The sequence below is a fragment of the Puntigrus tetrazona genome, chromosome 17 (assembly GCF_018831695.1).
Source record: "Puntigrus tetrazona isolate hp1 chromosome 17, ASM1883169v1, whole genome shotgun sequence".
NCBI classification, from domain to species: Eukaryota; Metazoa; Chordata; class Actinopteri; order Cypriniformes; family Cyprinidae; genus Puntigrus; species Puntigrus tetrazona.
In genome coordinates this window covers 12,265,434-12,279,925 of record NC_056715.1, presented here as the reverse complement: position 1 = coordinate 12,279,925, position 14,492 = coordinate 12,265,434, and the positions used below count along the sequence as shown (strand labels likewise).

At 39.3% G+C, this 14,492-nt stretch overlaps 2 protein-coding genes across 4 annotated transcripts; both read right to left on the bottom strand.

Annotated features, from left to right (window-relative positions):
* Nucleotides 1-3: 3 nt before the first annotated feature.
* On the bottom strand, nucleotides 4-13,562 carry heatr4 (HEAT repeat containing 4). Of its 3 annotated transcripts, XM_043262847.1 has the most exons (15): nucleotides 5,757-6,456; nucleotides 5,226-5,548; nucleotides 5,032-5,129; nucleotides 4,432-4,604; nucleotides 4,089-4,283; nucleotides 3,741-3,884; nucleotides 3,066-3,242; nucleotides 2,787-2,956; nucleotides 2,102-2,206; nucleotides 1,904-2,022; nucleotides 1,647-1,827; nucleotides 1,471-1,540; nucleotides 617-806; nucleotides 437-515; nucleotides 4-251 (listed from the first exon to the last, which is right to left on the bottom strand). In XM_043262847.1, exons 2-15 carry the CDS (start codon nucleotides 5,523-5,525, stop codon nucleotides 159-161), a joined length of 2,094 nt encoding a protein of 697 aa, XP_043118782.1. In that variant the 5' UTR covers nucleotides 5,526-5,548; nucleotides 5,757-6,456; the 3' UTR covers nucleotides 4-158. The 3 variants fall into 3 exon arrangements, with proteins under 3 accessions (XP_043118782.1, XP_043118781.1, XP_043118780.1); XM_043262846.1 differs by lacking the exon at nucleotides 5,757-6,456 and adding an exon at nucleotides 13,451-13,562 and having other exon boundaries at nucleotides 5,032-5,548; XM_043262845.1 differs by having other exon boundaries at nucleotides 5,032-5,548.
* si:dkey-13p1.4 (transmembrane protein 151B) lies at nucleotides 6,743-13,555 on the bottom strand. The gene is made up of 3 exons (XM_043263227.1): nucleotides 13,451-13,555; nucleotides 8,794-10,293; nucleotides 6,743-6,805 (listed from the first exon to the last, which is right to left on the bottom strand). The coding sequence occupies exons 1-3, from the start codon at nucleotides 13,553-13,555 to the stop codon at nucleotides 6,743-6,745; spliced, it is 1,668 nt and encodes a 555-aa protein (XP_043119162.1).
* Nucleotides 13,563-14,492: the final 930 nt, after the last annotated feature.

Genomic DNA, 14,492 nt, shown 5'->3' with positions numbered 1-14,492 from the left:
TGCCTACATACCTGATTGATCAAAACAATTTTGGATGTTATTAGCCTGCTTTCTTGATCGTCAGTGACTGCTGTGGATGATATTTAGGAGAAACGACGTAAAAGATTTGACTCTGGCTTTATAATTTTTAATACAGTATGACAAATGAAGCTATAAATTTAGCCAAATAATTTTTGCTCTTGCTGCTTTCCCCTCTCTTCCATTAAGAGCACTTTCTGTGTAATGATGTGTTTTGTACACAACAGCTCCACCTACAGAACAAGAGAGAAAGATTGTGATGTTTCAGACATTAATGTCTAGAGCAGTGGGGGCCACACAATGAATAAAAAGTAGTCGTACATTAATATATATATATATATATATATATATATATATATATATATATATATATATATATATATATATATATATATATATATATATAACAGGAAATAACCTGGAGCTTTATCTCATGAATCTTGCTTTCGTTTCCCTTCAGACTGTACCCATGCTCATTTAGAAGACTTTCAATGTGCCTTAGTGAAAAAAATAGTTTAAGTAACATTCAAAAAACTATTTCGCTTTCACAATTTTCATGTTTTACTTGCAAAGATTGTGGCCTAATCCAAGTACACACCTCTGCACCTCAGCGCTGTGTTCCAGTGCATAACGCTCCTGTAGAAAATGCTGTAACTCTGGACCCTTTGCACCTAAAGTACTCAGGGCCTTACAGGCAGCGATGCGCACGCTGGGCTCCTCCTCATGGTGTAGAGCCCACATCAGCAACTCCTGGAGAGCTGGGTTCATCCAACCTATTTTTCCTAAAGCTTAATTTCAAAATTCAAAGATTCATAGTTCACCTCAAAAAACAAATGTTTGTTGAAATTTAGTCATCCGTGTTGTAGAGGAGTGCTTCTTTATCAGAGCAGGTTTGGAGAAATTTAGCATTACGTTACTTTCTCATGGATGCTCTGCAGTGAATGGGTGCCGTCAAAATAAGAGTCCAATCCATACAACTACAGTCCACCAATTAATTTCTTGTAAATTGAAAAGCTGTGTGTTTGTAGTAAAAAAAATCTATGAGTAATTTGTTTTCGATTTAAACGATTACTTTGTATGTTTTCATAAAACATAACATCTTATTCAGTGAAAAAGTTGACTGTTGACTTCTCTCATCAAAATCTATTTGTTTAGAACTGCTTTTGCTTGATCTGTGCACATTGCTCTCCTGATTCAGCTTAGATGCTTTCACTGGAGAAAGCAAGTACTCTTATTTTCGCTGGCAGCGACGGTTGACTGGAACCATGTGGATTACTAGCGGATTATTGTGTTTTTATCAGCAGTTTGGACCCATTCACTGCAGAAGATCCGCTGCTGAGCAAGTGATGCAAGGCTAAATGTCTCTGTCATGATGAAGAAACAAATCGCAGATGGCCTGAGTGTAATCAATTTTTTTGGTGAACTCTTCCTTTAATTTGTGTTCGCACTTACCATTAATAGCTTCCACTTTCACCTCCCACAATGGATCGTTCTGCATCAGGTTAATTAGCTGGTCCAGGACCTGCGGACGTGTTTTATGTGGTCATTCGAGTGAACCCTCAATTTCTTTTTCGCAGTCTTTTATTGTCCGTATGCCATCAAAGATCTATTGTGCTTTACTTCCTCACCAACTGGTCATCCATCATTAGAGATGCTGCAGTCAAGCAAGCTTGTTTGCGCACAGCCACAAAGTCATCATTAAAGCACTGCAGAAAAGTAGGCAGTAGCTTCGGTGTCATTATACTGAGCCGGCCAATGAAAATCAGAGCTTCCACCTGCCAAGCAGTTGGACCCTCCTTCAGCTTCGCACTGTGTGGAGATATTGCATGTTAAGAAGGAACTGAATCCAAACCCTCTGATAAGTCTGCTGGGCAGAGATAGTCACCTCAGCTCGCTGTGCATCTCTCTGGCCGCATCCGTTTTACTCAGAGCCAGTGCTGCAGCGTGACGAACGGCACAGCTCCAGTCGTTCCACATCATGTACGTCAGTTTGTTACAAAGATCCTGCACGAAAAGCAATAGCATTTTCTACAAGCATCAGAGATATTAGTTGTCTGAAACTTACTAAAGAATTACATGGTACCTTGTTTAATAGACTTCGAAGTTGCGCAATGCTAGTACAGGCCTGAACTCGTGTTTTCCAGTTAGCACTGTTTAGCTCTTCTGCCAGAAGAGAGCGCACTAGTGTCTGGAAGGGAAACGCCATGCAAAGTTTGAGTAGTATGTTTTTTTTGTTTTTTTTTTTAAAAAACTAATTAATTATTTTATTCAGCAAGGATGCATTCAAATAGATCTGACAGTTAGGACATTTATAAAGGCAGTTTTTTTAAATCTATTTTTAAATAATTCCTGTTCCTTTGAACTTTGTAAGAATTCTAAAAAAACTGTTTCCACGAACAATATTAATTGGCAACATTTATTAAGCACTAAATCAGCATATTAAAATGATTTATAAAGGAACACTGAAAACTGGAGTAAAATTCATCCTTGCTATCACAGGAATAAATTACATTTCAAAATTCATTAAAAGGTCAATTTAAAGTGTAGCAACATTTCAATATTGTAGTTTTTACTGTATTTTTGATCAAATAAATGTGCCTTGGTTAGCCCAAGAGACGTCTTTCAAAAACAAAACCTTACAAACCCCAACATTTTAAACAGTGGTGTATTCAAATTATTTTATGTGATTAAGATAAAACTGAACAGTACTTCGTGCATGCATAAATGATTTCATCTTTAACTGAAAAACCAGTGAGAGAGTTACTCACGGTCTTGCTGCTAATGTTGGAGAGAAGTGTCATAGACTGCTTGTGATCTGAAGGAGCGTCTCTGAGAAAGTGCTGTGACAGGAGTCTCTGTATGACAGCTTGACTCGTATCACCGTCGATCGCCAAGCACTGTGCCGCCACCCAGCTGTTTCTACCTGTGCCAGAAGGGTCTGAGGCGTAACATATGATGGTCATTTAGAGTCAACGTGACATTATTGTTTTTTAAAAATTATTTTAATTGACATTTTTAGGTTTCAGGTATTGCATTCTTCCACAGACCTTGCTTCAAAGTGCTTCGTAGTATGTCTCTGGCATGAGCGTTAGGTGTCCTCATGGCATAAAGGCACACTGCAGCAGCCATCTGAACTCTCTTCACTGGGTCATCAAGCGCTGAGACAATGAGAGCCTGCAGCTCCTGAGGATATGCCTTCAGTTTGCATCCCTTACTATGTTGAACTGAGAAAAGGAGAAATTAGCTATCACTTTTATTTACTTTTTCACTATTATATACATACATATATATATATATATATATATATATATATATATATATATATATATATGTGTGTGTGTGTGTGTGTGTGTGTGTGTGTGTGTGTGTGTGTGTGCACATTTTTGTTTGATCAAAAATACAGTAAAAACAGTAATATTGTGAAATATTTTACAGATATATTTACAGATCCCCTGATTTTGCTGCACAAGAAACATTTCTAAGTATTATCAGCATTAAAAACATTTGTGCCGATTAATACTTTGTGAAAACCTGCGATTAAACAGAAAGTAAAATAAATTTACGGAATCTGAAATGTGTTTTTAGTAGTGTAAAATTCATTACTTTCACTTTTAAATACAAGTATGAATTCTTACTCACCCCGAGCTTTTGAACAGTATATTGCATTATGTTACAATATATTTTGTATGCATTGAAAAATGTGTTTTTAGCTGACGATTAACCTGCTTTGCCTGGGTCAAGCTCTTCTTGTGGTCCATTAATTGCTCCCAGTGCACAAGTTAAGATGGCCTCCAGCCGCGCTGGGTAATTAGGGTCACTAAGAGCCCTTTTTAGACCCTCGATGGTCACTCTCTGCAAGGGCAACTCTAGATGAAACAAATAACAATTCACCAAAAGGGGTTTCCATGTAAGCAATCGATGCAAAAACAATAAAGTGCATGCAGGTATCCGAGGTGCTTTTCTGCAAACAACACACGCTGGATATCTATTAACAAATTTCAGCGAACATTTTTTTTTGTAATGAAGCCATTAGTAACAGCCGTGGCAGAGCTGTGAAAAGAAACACCTACTGATGTTGCAGGCATTCCTCCACTGATCAACTGCATAGCGAAGTGTGGAGAGTTCAGTCACAGACTGTTTCTGCATCTCAGGGTCCTGTCTGCTGAAGTCAGGATGTCTGAGACCCTGCTCGAGGACATAGTTCATAATTTTGGTGGGCCGATCCATCCGTCGCTGTTCTGCTCTTACAGCTTCACCACTTCCTGCTGAAAGCGCATGGAAGACAGTAATGCAAATATTTTAGCCACATGCAAACCTCAGCTTTCCATATCACGTTGACTTTTTTTATACTAATACTGCACTCCACCTGCAAATTAAGTCACATTTAAGATACTTCATTTAAGGTAAATCTACCTGAGAAGATCTCCAGTTCGGAGTCGTCCTTTGTGACAGCACGTAGATTCAAGATGTCCTGCAGCCGAGGGGCCTGTGGGATCTCAATGTACTTCGTGGTCACAGTGGTTGCTTTCTTATGTAAGCGGTTCTGCACATCTGTGCTTACCGGAGACAGCACGTAACCTGGTATTCTGTTAAACAAGGAAAAATGCCACAAATAAAAACTATACAGGCGTGTCTGGACTAAATAGGTTTATGCATTAAAGGATAGTCACCCGAAAATTTAAATCCATCATTTACTCACCCGCATGTCATTTCAAAGCTCTATGCATTTTTTTTCTGGGATGAGAACAGTTTTGATTCCCAGTGGCACTGTATTTTTGTTCATACAGTGGGAATCAAAAGTGTTTGGTCACCAGTATTCTTCTTAATTTATGTCAATGGGAAAACAGCGAAAATGAATGGAAATGGTTTGGTTTTGCTATGCTCCACGAAAGAAAGAAAGTCACGTACGATGGCAACAGCATGCTAAGTAAATAATGACAGAATATTCATTAATTTTGTGGGCCGGCTCTTTAAAGGAGAGGTATTTAGAAATGATGAAAGTAATAATCTTACCTGTGTTGTTTCCTCAGCTGTAATATTTGGCCCGTCTTGTTTTGTGCAAACTCCTGCCACCTGCCGCTCTGGGCTTCACGGTCCTCTTGTGAGGATTCCTTCAGACATGTGTGCTCTTTTAACACCCCGAACGGATTTCTTATTCTAAACACATCATACATCTTGCTTTGATCACTACAACTCAAGAAAGGTACCTTAGTGTTCACTGCAGGAGTCTGTCTACCTTTTTCTCGGGTAAAGCGATTAATGTCGTAACCCGTTTCATTGTTCTCGTGCCTCTTTATTTTTTTTAATCCGGTAACAGGTGCTAAGGGGCCCGTGGCATGAAAAAGCCTGCTAAAGTCAGCTTTTCTGTATGAAACGGCCCCCATCTCGTCCACAACTTCTTTGGAGAAAGAGAGGGTCTGGCTTGCGTTATTCAGAAGCTGCTTGTACAGACGGTCCTCTCTGCGCTTGCTGTGGCGCTCTGGTCTCCATCTTACATGCACACTCATGATTCCCAGTGAGGCCTTATGGTCTATAAAAGGAAAAGATGATCAAATAGAAATTGATTATATGATTCTTAAAGCCTGCTGGCTTAAAAACGAAAGAAATCTGGCTACCGTTTTACACCACTACACAAAAAAAGGTGCAAAATAAATACATGAACAAATAAAAAGTTAAAATAAATACAAGAAAAATTCAATGAAAAAGTGCAACTTTGGCTGTTACGAAAAGTCACCTACCGCGCGAATCACGGCGGAGCGGAATCACCTTTTTTTTTTGTTTTTAACGCGGTTTATATGAAAAAAAAAAGAAAAGCAGTTCGCAGACAAAGGTAAAGTTTCTACGGCTCTGGCAGCGCTGGGATGTTGCATAGCAACAAGACGCGCTTGTTTTCGCTGTGGAGATTTGATCTCAGCGAGTCAAACATTTTGAATCAGTTCACCAAAGATTCATCCACTAGTTCATATTAAGGGTCTTTAGAGGCCAGTAGTTGGCGATATGTTTTTGTCACCGTATGAACGCTTCGTCATTAGGCTAAATGAAGGATTCCCTTTGTTGTAAACAGCTTTGTAAAAAAATTGTGACTTGAAAGCTTGTTGTGTAATCGACTGCCATAATCGCACCCACGAGTGAGATTTTTTTTTTTCAGCCTTTTTTTTTAACCTTGGTACTCATCTCCGAGTTAACAAAGCTGGTTTATGCTGGTCCTTAGCTGGTCTGAAGATGGTCTCAAGGCTTTCTTCAACAACGTTTCCCAAACACGCTAGTTTATTCGTAGCAATTTTTATATTTTATTTCATTTTACAGTTTGTTTACAAAAACCTTTTTAACCGCTAACTTTAATAACTAACTGTCAGGGTTTGAGTTCACTGTGTTGAGTATTCATATGTTCTTTTATCACGTCTTTGTTGGTCGTCTAGATTTTTTCCCTCATGGGTTGTTTTGTTTTGCTTCGTTTTATTAATTGTGTTTTGAAGCCGGGATGCTGTTTTAAGCCGGTCCTTTGCTGGTTATTTAAGCATCAGCTTAAACCAGCTCAAACCAGCGTCCCAGCTTTAAAACATACCTAACCAGCATATGTTTTTTTGAACAGGGAAAGCCCTGAAATCATTTTGATCTTTTATTTTTAGGCAAGCCTACGAAATGATGGCCATCACTGCATCTCGTGCACACAGAAGTTAAAGCAGTGCTCCCTGCCTGGGCAGCACAAGGATACTGGAAGCTCTCACAGGGGATCGTGCCACACCTGCACCACTAGATGCAGCTGGCCAGAGACTGATGGATTAAGCTGCAACAACAGATGATGCTTCGCAAATGGATGATGCAGACTCAAATTACAACAACAACAGGAATGCCATCTTTGTAGTTGCAGACGTGCTGAAATTACGTCTTGTTGGAGGAGAACAGGAGACTGAAGGAAGAGCTCGCTCGAAAGATGGAGGAGGATTCTTTTAAAGATGAGGATGCAAAAGTTAAGTATTACACTGGGCTTCCATGCCTTGCGCTTCAGGCTGAAACCCCCAATACAGCACTCTGCATAACTGTGTCCACCATATTTAGAGATAACACTGGTCCAATGTGCAAACTTCTCAAACCCTTGGTGCAATGGCCAAAGAGACATTGCTTGGAGGCCACCATGCCACGTCAGTGTTATTTGTGACAGCAGGCTTTTGGCAAACGATTAATCACTTGATCTTGATTAATTGATTCTGCAATATCAGTGTTATACCCATCCATTTGTAAGGGAACATTACGTGAGGTAGCACGTTAAGATCACTGAACCACTCTTTGTGTTTGTATGTTTAGAGTACGGCAACTTCACTTTCTTGTTGAGTTTTTCTTTACATGTAATCTTACACTTGATCACCGTTCCGTCCATTGTTATTTCTGTTTATCTCTTTGTGCTAATATCCTGACAGCTGATGAGCATGTCCCCAAACATGGCCACGGCTACCCAGAATCTAATTTTCCAAGCTTTATTCTTTGGCGGTAGGAAAACAATCACTTACATGCTTCATTCAGCACCAAATATAGGCTATGGGTCAGTGCATAAAGTTAACGAGAGAAAATTGTTCACAAAAAAAAAGAATTTAATAGCAAGTAAAATAGTCACTTTCTGATAGGGTTCACTGTATGATATCACTGATAAGCTTTGGTAGACAGAAAAAATCTGATAAATAAAACAGTGGGGAGACATTTTCATGTTTTAGCATTGGAGCAATTTTATTCTGCACTATTTTTTAACAGTCACTGCCATTTCATTTCAACAGCATTTCTTTCTCACATCCATACTTCAAACATACAGGTCAGGCCGTAAAGGGGGATTGTTATATGGTGAGTCGCTCTCATTTGATGGACCAGTGTTCAAATGATTCACATGTGATGTCTTCTGCTACAGAGACATGCACTAATGATATACCAAAGTGAGAATGGCCACATTGCTGTTTCTGGGAATTTTTTTTATATAATCAATTTCTTTCTTAAAACAATGTGAGCAAACCGCCATGCAACCTTTGCTTATATATTTCAGACATCAAATTTTTGATGCCAACATTCTCATTCAGCATTAATTTTAATTAGCATTATTAAAATAAAATAATAATATATAAATAAATAAAATAATAATAATCTTATTTTATTATTATTATAAAAATATCTATCTGTCTATCTATGTTTTATATTTATGTATAACTTGTTCTAAAAAATTCTTTAAAAAACATTTCAGGTTAGCAACAAAGGCAAAATGGCAGCTATTGAATTTATTTTCTCTATCTTCTCTCTTAAAGCAAGTCAGCAGTCATAACCCTTTTCTTCAGTGACCACAAACATTTATTACAAGCAATGCATGTTTTTTTGATGTAAACTATGTGTAATGTGTTGAAAGATTTTATTTTTTACTTGATTTTATCAAAGCTGGCATCTTTGCCAGCCAGCTGTTCATAAATAATATGAAAAGCTGGTTCTTTTTATTGATAATTCCTATCCAGCCCTTTAATTGAAATCAAAATGTAAACATAAAGTCTTCAGTGCCGCACTGAATAAGCCACGTTTCTAATTTTGCACATGTTATCTGTTAGAGCAAGACAAAGTTCATGAGAATACACTTCATCAGTTCGGCATCAAGCAAGAGCCATTAAGTCCACTTTCTGCATAGTGCAAGTAATAACGTTTAACAAATGTTTTCTATCGCTGAATTAGTCAGCTTGACCACTTCAGGCCACTTTAAACCGAAGTCTCAACACAACAGGAGCCTCTCCGAACATAATATCTCCTTACTTCAGAGGAGTCCCCACAGCCCTCAGGCCGATGTACAATGAGGACTGGAAAGAAGCGGGCGTCTTGGTAGTTTGGCGGGCTGTCGTTAAGTGCAAGCTGACTGGTGTAAGATCGGCAGCATTGCTCATCGGGGCAGCAGCGCTCTGTAAGTGTACTACTGCGGCTCCTCCACAGTCCCACAGTGCGTCTGGAGCCGTACATGCGGCACAGCGAGAAGTGCGAGGTGTCCAGGGACAAACGGGAGTGGAAGGTGTGGCGAGAGAAGATGGAGGAACAGCTTGAGCTGATAGTCGGCCGCCTTCGCCCGCCTTCATGCTGGCAACAGTGCTCACAGTTCTGCACCAGTGTCCCGTAGCTCTGCGCCGAGCAGCTCTCCAACAGCAAGTGGTTGGAGGAAATGCTGTCTCTGTGGTTTGACCCAGAAGTACCCAGGTTCATCAGCATGGCCTCTGAGTAGCTTGGTATGAGCTGGCGGTTTGAGCGAATGTGCCATTCCAGCTCCGTACTGTCGACGGTTTCTGCTCTCGGAAGGCCGTAGCGAGTGTTTCTTGAGGTGGCATCAGCATCTGGAGATGGGCTGTTGTTACTATACTCTAGTCCGAAGAGTTTCTCCACTTGGTAGTGCACAAACGCCGTCCTGTACTCGATCAGCACTCGCAGGGGCCAGGAGAGCATGAAGAGAGCCGCTAACCAGAAGGTGACCCGCGAGGTGTACCACGGCATTTGGTCGGGATCCACGTAAGCAATGAAGTGCTCCTTAAAGTCGACGTTCTTCAGCAGCATGCCTTCGCGGGCTTCCATGTAGTCATCCAGTCCCTCAATTTCTGAGAAGAACCTGGCTCGTTGGTTGAGGTAAGCATTTTCAGGTCCTGCTCCTGTGAAGCTGAAGCACTTGGAGAAATGCAACCGTGTCGCCGCGTGACCCTCCAGTCCACGCAAGTTGCGGGACACGTCTCTCATTCCACAGCGGCTGTAGTCGAACTCGCCCTCAGCTACATGCGTGTTAACGCGCTCGTGATAAACCTGCGTGGTCGTGTAGGCGTCTCCATTCCGGTAACGCGTTACTTGTCGAGTCCTGCGTACGAAATGGTAACTGATGGCTTTCCACCATACGCACGGTCGGGCTTGACGCATGCGCAGAACCCTGTCGTACACGCTCTCTACGTTGGCCTTGCTCTGTAACTCGGTGCGGGCGCGACAGTGCCAACACTCCATAAGGTAAACGGCGTAGAGCATGAGCAGGAAGGCCAAGGGGATGTATACGTAACCGTCAGAGCAAGGGCTGTCGTGGTAAATCATGGCGCGACCTCCTCCTCTGAGAGAGTTCATTGAGGCTGTGAGGGAAGTACTGGAGGAATCGAAGCTCAGCTTGGTGACCTGCGTGAGCTGACACCAGGTCACGGCACCCAGGCAGCTGTACATGAGCAGCGACAGGAGGAGGCATCGCCAGTGCGTCTCACGGCACATAGAGGCACTTAGGGATTGCTTTATTGGCCATTGCTACAAGGAACAATGAGAAAGAGAAATAGTAATACGCATACTGTAAGACACACATGCTTACTGTGAATAAGAAAACAAGAGATAATGAATATTCGAGCCATCAAAGATTTAATGATATTGGACAAAATGTGGACAAATATCTTTGGTAACACTTTATTTTAATGATCCCTTGTGAATATTCTGTCGACAATAACGAACTTTGCAGTCCCTACCAGTCTAATAATACTCTAAACACTCTAAAGAAAGTTAGTTGACATGTAGGTGCAATATTACTTATTGTCAACAGATTATTGTTCATACGGTACCATCAAAATAATGTGAAACCATATCTTTATATCAGTACTATTAACTAACAAACTATTGAACAATGTTTATGGCAATTAAAGTAAAACTTAAATAATAGAAATGTCACCTTCAGTTGAAGAAATAAATTGACTAGAAGAATTAAAGCTAAATAGAATAATAAAAACAAAATGACTAAAGATGTCCCGAATATCAGGTCATTGAATATCAAGTATCTGCAGATACTGAATCCTGATCCAATTTTTGTGTATTATATTAATATCTTTTTGGTGCACACTTAAAATACACAAAGGTTATTAAAATCAATCCACTGTATACAAAGTTGTGCAGAGAGTAAAAGAAATTATGCATGAAGTATGTTTATGTATACATACTGTATTACAAGATACACTATGTGTATATATATTATATGCAGACCCTATGGTTTACACACACAAAGTATTCTTGTAACTTAAAAAAATTACAGTTGAACCACTTAAATGATGGCCTGACTACCTTTCTGGGGCCTTGAACATTGCTGTCTTTACAGGGAAGGCTCTCATTCATTTAAAAAATATATCTTAATTTGTGTTCTGAATATGAACAAAGATCTTTGATGTTTGAAACAACATGAGGGTGAGTAATTAATGACAAAATCTTCAATTTCGGGTGAACTAACCCTTTAAAATAAATAAAATACTTTTAATTTCTAAATAAAATCTGCAATAGACATGCAGTCTAATTCAAATAAAGTGCAGACAATGCTCTGAAGGCAAACCCTTAACATGACCAGAGGGATATAGATCTATGTGAGAAAGCAGGGCCTTACAAGACTAAGGATTTATTGCAATCCCTCGGTTCAGACTTAATTACTTACAGGACATCCTGGCACAAAGTTTTCAGATAAGACAAGCTTCATATAACTGACTGGTATTAAACTGGTAAACCATTAGTACATTTTACAGGTACTTCCATTTTTACGATGCCCTTCTACAATTTTGCCGCCTTCTCTGCATCTTGAAAATCATAGTGCATTGTGATTCCAGGCAATGATACGGATGAAGCAAAACATGGCGGATGTCATTGCAACTTTTTCTCGAGTCTTCAGTCAATGCCAGACGAAATCTATCAAATTGATTTTTTTATATTCAAAACCTGCAGGAGAGTAGCTCAGCAGTGCTTGTGTGTGGTAGCTCTGGATTTGGATGCAAAATAGTTCTTTTGTAAGACGAAATTGAAAATTCTGAGTTTGTGGGTTTGAGCTACTGAATGCAAATTATGACGAAAATTTCAGTTACTGCTGAAAGTTCACTGAATAAGAGGCTTTTGTTATTTAGCTCAACTGATCCAAAAACTCAAGTTTGTGTTTTGAATATAAAATGTACTCGGATGGTATCTGCATGAGCTGAGAAAGTATGCCGTTCTCCCATAAGTGTCTGTACATTTCAGCAGCTAATACCACAGCTTTTGATATTTATAAGGGTTGAAAGGCTTTTAAAGAGGGGAGAGCGAGGTGCAACATCAATAATGGAAATCCCACATGAAAGAGAATACTGTGACAGAGCTAACAGTCAGCCATTCAAAAGCATACTGTAGAAAAACTGCCCTTATCCTCACTGCTCTTTGATAAGTGAAACTTTGGACATAATTTGGTTGCCATCTACGATGCCTAAGCAGATTACATGAAACTTGATAGCGACTTAATGAATAAAGTACGTAGGGCAGTAATTTTATTTGTCGGTTTACTGTCGTAGTCTACCACCTCACAAAATATAGTTTAATTTGAAGCAACTGCTCAAAATTAAAATACAAACAACAAACATTCCTTGACCAGTCAACTTCAATCCTCTTCAATAAAAATTAACATTTTTTGTTCAATCAAAATTGCGCAGCATAATGCATTTAATGCTGTTATATAACGTTGGTTTCACTTGGAATGTTTAGATGTTATTCTTTATCTACAGCAGTGCTTCTGTAGATAAAGAATAACATCTAAAAATACCAAGTCAAATCGACGTACCAGTTTAAATGTAATTTTTAGAGAAGATCAAATCACAGTTCTGAGTTCCAGCAAGCAGGATTTGTGTGAAAGATGAGCTGAGGGACATTCTCAGAGCTGGCAGGCCGTACCGAAAGGCTTCGCAAGGCAATATGCAACAATAATTGGAATAAGCAACAGCGGCAGGCTATGAAAGGTTTTATCCAAAATACTGAGTTAAAAATATCTGAGTTAACTCCCTGTGGTGAGGGCGATTCTCAGGGCTAACGGGCATATAATCTTTTCCACACTGGCAAGTCCATAATTACAGCAGTGTATTACAGAGGTGTTGATCAATGCACAAATCGGCCGAGTGCAGTGAATATGACAAAATATTTAGAGCTGTACCTGATGTTAAATGCAATTTAAATCCGTTTGCCCTTTCTTGGAGCCCTGTCAGATTACTTGATGTTATGGAATTTGTGCAGTGGCATGAATTTAAAACCGCCACGAAAAAGCGCAACCCATATACAGCCATTGCATCCTAGTGGGTTTATTACTATGGATTTGTGATCTTTGCCCGTACTGCATAGTACTCAGAGTTTCATTAAGGATGAATATCAATAACTTGTGCACCATAAAGTTCATGCATCAACTGGAAGCAGAGGAATTGCTTGGGGAAAAAAAAGGTTATTGCTCTTTAACAGTTTCTTGCAAACAACAAATACAAGAATTTGCAATAACGTTTTCTCAGACATGCCTTTACTGACCAGCCTTTACTGGAACGAGTCAAGCCACACTAAGACAATTAGAGTCTACAAGGGGTTATAATGCATAAATCCCATCTCCTCCATGATGACTATGGTACATCTAGTACTCATAAGACGCGTCTCATACCTCTTCCAGCACATCGAGACTGGCCGGTGTGTCCGCGCCACCATCTGGGGTGCTTGGCGCTGTGTCCTCCGCAGTAGTATCAGTTTCCAGATCTAGAGACAACATCCTGCGGCAGGTGTAACATTGCAGGCAAATATGTTATCTGCAACACGCCGCTTTTCTCAATGAAACACGCTTCAGCAGGACGTTGTTTTGTCCCGGCGGTGCCGTGTTTGGGATGGATGCCAGGAGCGCCGGGGATCCCGCTCTGGGTGTTCCCATTCAGGCAGACCGGGGGGCGGAGACCGCGGGGAGACTGCGGAGGACGGAGGGGAAAAAAACCGACAACCGCTCTCCAAAGTCACCGAAGCTGATTCTTTGATTTGTGTGTTTACTAAAATTCGCGAGATGCCAGCGGCACAATTAGATGAAGACGCTGCTGTGTGCCATGTTGGTTATAAATAGGATCGTGAAGGTATTCAACATACATTTAACTAGCTATTAACTAACTTCTAACTTATTGTATATTAAGCATTTTTTTAGGGTAGAAATGTTTTAAAAGTTGATCCCCTGCTAGCGTGTGAACTTTTTAGGTAAAATTATGCTAAACATAAGCCTATGTGAGGATAAACAGATGAACATGTATAATCTCCTAAAGTGATCAGAGAAAAAGAGATACTCAGACATGCATTTTAAGACTTTCTTTATAATAAATCTTTTGTTGGGATCTTGTTTTAAATATATTTTCTTTTATCCTTTATATCAAGCTTCTTCGTCGTTGATATATTCAATTATTATTTACAATATTTTAATATGAAATAAGTTGATATAATTTAATGTAATATAATTTCGACGGCAGGAAAGGGAAAATAAAATAATGTTCAAGCAATATATATATATATATATATATATATATATATATATATATATATATATATATATATATATATATATATATATATATATATATATATATATATAATGACAAAACTAAAAGCGTTATATATGTGTTATATATGTATATAATTTAATAACGATGCGACCTTTTATGTAAAAAAAAAAA